Genomic DNA, 4734 nt, shown 5'->3' on the forward strand with positions numbered 1-4734 from the left:
GTAAACCAAGCACGGAGATATAAGAGAGAGGACACTTCTCTCTATTAGCTAGCCAATAATAACCTAAATTAATCCCCAAAACCCCTAAACCAACCCCTTTCAAAAAAAACCTTAGCTCCAGCCAACTGCTGACGTGTGGATGCCTTTTGGTCCCGGTTGGTGTCACCAACCGGGACCAAAGGCCCCCCTGCCTGGGTTAGCCGCAGCGGCCACGTGGAGGTCCATCTGTCCCGGTTCATATAAGAACCGGGACTAAAGGCCAAGGGCATTAGTAACGACCTTTTAGTTCCGGTTCCAAAACCAGGACAGAAGGTCCTTACGAACCGGGACAAATGACTATTTTTCTACTAGTGTAGCTTGCATGTAGGGAGGCACAAGACGCCTGTACCTTTTCTCTTTTCTTATGTTTCCATTTTCTTTTTTAAATATTTTTTGTACGTACACTCTGTGTGGCAGCACAAATGATTGTGGTTTTTGTCTATTTTCTTTCTAGAGCACTCAAAAGGCTTGCAGGTCATTATATGCAAAGACGATGTAGGGTGATGTACCACATTGTCGTACCCGATGAGGAAGGCGGACCGGCGCCACCCTCTCGTCAACGGTGTTGGATGACTCGTATTACATCCCGAGCAGCATAGCTCGAGGATCTCCACGAGTCTACCCCAGGAGCGCAGCGTGCATGGACCACCATAGGCATTCCCCGCTGACTGCTCGTTGCTCATGTCACTCTCGTGTGCTGCCATTGTTGCATGCTATCAGCCCCTCCGTGGCACCCCGGACCGAGGTATGAAGCCGCATCAATGTCGGCATGGCTAGCACGGTACCCACCCCCATCCGAGTCCACGTAGCTCAAGTGCAAGTGCACACTGCTCCACCGACCACCTCCAACGCATCACATCGGCTGCCGCCCTCTTCTATAGGACCAGACGGGTGCCCAACACACAGGACTTGCTGATGGCAATTTCCATGGAACGCGCGAGGGAGCTGCGTTGCCCGCATAACCTGCTCCATTCCTCCCTCTACCTCCAGCTACGACGCCCCTCAGCCATGATTCACCGGCGACAATTTGGAGTCTCCGGCGACATTGAATGGAAGTAGAGCCCATCGAAATGGTGGACCTGGGAGTCTGGAAGTAGGAGGGATGACGATATATCCGCATGGCTTCAAAGCCAAGTTCGCGCAAAATCAAAAAGGGGCGAACGATTGCTCCAAGCTGAGCCAGCAATCATTGTGTGTGCAGAGATTTGTGCAAAAAAGATCCGACGGCTGCCACCGCGTCGCGCGGGAGTCGTCGGGCAGTTGCACTTGCACATTAGCATTTGGGTAAAAAAAATTTCGAGAGTACGTACAAGGCGCCTATAATCCAGCGGCGAGCGCGATTGGAGCGATCATTTGTAAGAGAGTATAACTGCACACGATTTTCTTCCATCTATCGCGCGCTGTTGGCGCACCAAATGTCCAAATGCTCAATATATACTGGATCTCAGTCCCGGCGACCCAAACCGGATATGGCATCCACACCGTCAAGCAACCCGGCGGCCAAGGTGCCGAGAAGCCATCGCCGGCGCCGAGCTAAGCGCGCCCGCGTCGGTGACGGATCACCCTCCGCGGCGGAGTCGACGGTGCACGTCCCCGCCGACCAATCTTCTACTCCCTCCGTAATTCCGAACGGAGGGAGTAGCTGGTAAGATTGCATTCTTGATCCCAAAGCTACTCGTCTGCACATCATCCGGCTCGATGCTTCATCCATTTTCTGGCCGCATGCAGGCGGGACTGGGCGAGCCTGGGGTCCGGGCCGGCGTGGCTGATCGCCGACCGCGTGCTCTCCCGCGACGTCGCCGACTACGTCCGCTTCCGCGCGTCCTGCCGCGCGTGGCGGCGGTGCACGGCGGACCCGCAGGCCGACGCCCTCGACCCGCGGTTCCACCCGCGGCGCTGGACCATGCTCCAGGACGTCGTCACCCGCGGCCTTCGCTACCGGTACAGCCGCTTCAAGAACGGCGCCACCGGCGAGCACATCCGGATGACGATCCGGCGGCTGAACGGCCGCGACGGCCGCACGCACCTCGCGCGCACGTCCCAGGGCCTCCTCGTCCTGCTCAACAAGAAGACCGACGCCGTGTTCGTGGTGAACCCGGTCACCGGCGCCCGCGCCGACCTGCCGCGGTGACCGCGCTGCTGTCCGGCTACCCCAGGAGCGTCGTCTTCCCGAGATGGCCCAGGGAGCTCCACTTCGGCGCGCAGCTGAGCGACGACTCGGCGGTGGTGATCAACTTCGGCGGGCACCGGCTGCTGGGCGCCGCGAGGCCCGGCGACGGGCAGTGGGCCAAGGTGGAGTGCGAGCACCGGACCCGCGGGCCAGTCTCGTCGTTCGCAGGCCGCGTGTACTGCGTCGTGGGGAGAACTGCCATGACGGTGGAGACCTCGCCGGACCACCCGCCGAGGCTGGCCAGGGCTCCTCATAATCCTTTCGGTTCAGTGCCGTGACCGAGGCCTAGCCTACCTAGCCTAACTAGTTGCACACTTGAGCACAAACTTTATTTTTCGAGAGTACGCCACTGGCGTACAAGTATCAGCAGTTCAGCGCAATCTTGAAACTTGGGAGAGTTCGTGCTATATGAATGTTCTGAATAAAGTTCTTCTTCCTTCCTACACTGTTACACTACATATGTTCTGCTCTTGGCACATCAGGATCGATGCGGTGGTGGAGGTTCAATTACAAGTGGGGCATGACGGACTCCTCGTGCTCGGGCCGGTGGAGGTTGTGGAGGATGTAGAGGGAGGCCGAGGAGAGGAAGATGCAGACCGAGTAGCTGAGCAGGTCCAGCCCCGTGGTGATCTTCACCATCTTGCTCCGCTCGAACATCTTCACCAGCAGGATCATCACGATGACGTGCCCCACCTTCGTCTTGAGCTCGTCCAGCGACGTGATCTTCATCCACTTCGGCCTCTCCTGCAAAAACAGCAGCACGAGAGGAACAATGTTCAGGTTTCTGAATCAAGCATCTCAACTTGTAACCAAACTTGTTAAAGAATGCTTTGATTGTGATCGGTATCACCTTCAGAGCGAACATCCCAAACAGCGACGATCCCTGCAGAGCCCGGTCGGACCCGGAGGGCAGATCGTTGGACGCGTTGCTGATGAACAGCCCGTACAGACCCATCCCGAAGATGAGCATCACAGTGCCAGCAAGATACACATCTGCAACAGTAGCAGTTGGTGTAAATCCCAGTCGTTATGAGCATCAGTTCAGTTTGGTACCGGAATATCTCGCTCACCAATGGCCTCGACGACCTTGAGGACCATCTGCCCTGTATGGACACCTTTGGCGCAGCTCGTCCAGTAGACGCAGTACGCCTCTTTGATGTACACACATCCCTGATCACCAACGATACAAGATGCTTAATTAGATCCATCTGAACGATGTTGCTCACTGCTAACAAGCAACAAGTACTGTAATTATGTCTGGTTATCTGAATCGTGAGGAGCTGCAGAGATGAGACTCAGAAAAGTTACATTGAGGAAGCAGAGGAGGGAGCCCGCCAGCGACCCGGCGACGGCGAGGAGAGCCAGGAACCGGAAGTCGAAGATGATCTGCGTCAAGAACAGTATCAGCCCACGCCGCCGGGGAGCACAAACTATAAGCTAAAGGATCGATGCGCCTGCTTACCCTCTCGACGGTGGTCTCGATGGTGGTGGACCTGGCGGTGCCGGAAACAGCGGCGCCGTTGGTCCCGCCGTAGTCGCGCGCCTTGTGTCCCTCCGAGCCACGCAGCACCGAGTCCACCGCGGCGGTCGCGCCGTCGCCGCCGGACGGCGAGGCCGCGGCGGCCGAGGCGACGATGGCACCGAACCGGGACGGCCGGTAACTAATCCGGCTCGTGGTCTCCGCTGGCCGGAACGCCGGGCCGGCGGCGTTGACCGGGGCGAGGCAGCCGCGCAGCAGCAGGAGCGCCATGACCCACGCCGCGGGTAGGCCCGTTGCTCGCCGGGCAATGCGGAGCGAGGCGAGTGGCTGGCTGCGCGGGACTGTGTGGCTGGCTGGCCCGGTTGTTTTTGAGTGGAGTGGAGTGAACCGAGTGTGAGGAGAAGAGAGGTTTATCGAGGGCATGAACGACGACGGCGACGTCGCTGTCGGCGATGTGGTTTGTAGCACATGGCGGCGAGCAGTTTGTTGCGCGGAGGTTTGTTGGTTCCCGGGCCAGCATTGATCTCACGGGCCGACATCCAAAAAATCGAGGGTTAAAAACTGAGTTTGCTCAACTGGAAGGGCCTCTTTGATTCACAGGATTGTCAAAATGAAGGAATAGAAAAAATGCATGACTAGGGTGACATGACCCATAGTATCCTACAGGATTTGAAAGAATGTTTGATAGCATAGAAAAAACAAAGGAATTCTATAAAGAGGTTTGAGTGGGTGGAAATTTTCCTTCAAAATGTAGTACAAATGGATCATATGAAAAAATTCCTAAGGATGCCAATCCTACGAATCAAACGAGCATCACAGGAAAAATTCCTAAGGGTTTAAATCCTCCAAAAATTCTATGCAATTCCTTTGAATCAAAGGAGCCCAAAGAGTAGGTCAACATGGTACTACTGAACTTATCATCCCTTGACTTTTTTAAAAGTATAGAAATGATCCATCAACTCAAAAAACAAAGCCCCTTAGCTTTTAAAACCGGATAACTCAAAAACCAGATTGACCTGCAGGCTCTACTATGAAATTTTCCAAT

General features: G+C 55.7%; 1 protein-coding gene across 1 annotated transcript; it reads right to left on the reverse strand.

The window, feature by feature from the left end:
• Positions 1-2591: 2591 nt before the first annotated feature.
• LOC125535906 lies at positions 2592-4080 on the reverse strand. The gene is made up of 5 exons (XM_048698977.1): positions 3672-4080; positions 3518-3595; positions 3280-3379; positions 3060-3202; positions 2592-2953 (listed from the first exon to the last, which is right to left on the reverse strand). The coding sequence occupies exons 1-5, from the start codon at positions 3957-3959 to the stop codon at positions 2717-2719; spliced, it is 846 nt and encodes a 281-aa protein (XP_048554934.1). The 5' UTR covers positions 3960-4080; the 3' UTR covers positions 2592-2716.
• Between the last annotated feature and the right edge of the window lie 654 nt (positions 4081-4734).

The sequence above is a fragment of the Triticum urartu genome, chromosome 2 (assembly GCF_003073215.2).
Source record: "Triticum urartu cultivar G1812 chromosome 2, Tu2.1, whole genome shotgun sequence".
Taxonomy (NCBI): domain Eukaryota; kingdom Viridiplantae; phylum Streptophyta; class Magnoliopsida; order Poales; family Poaceae; genus Triticum; species Triticum urartu.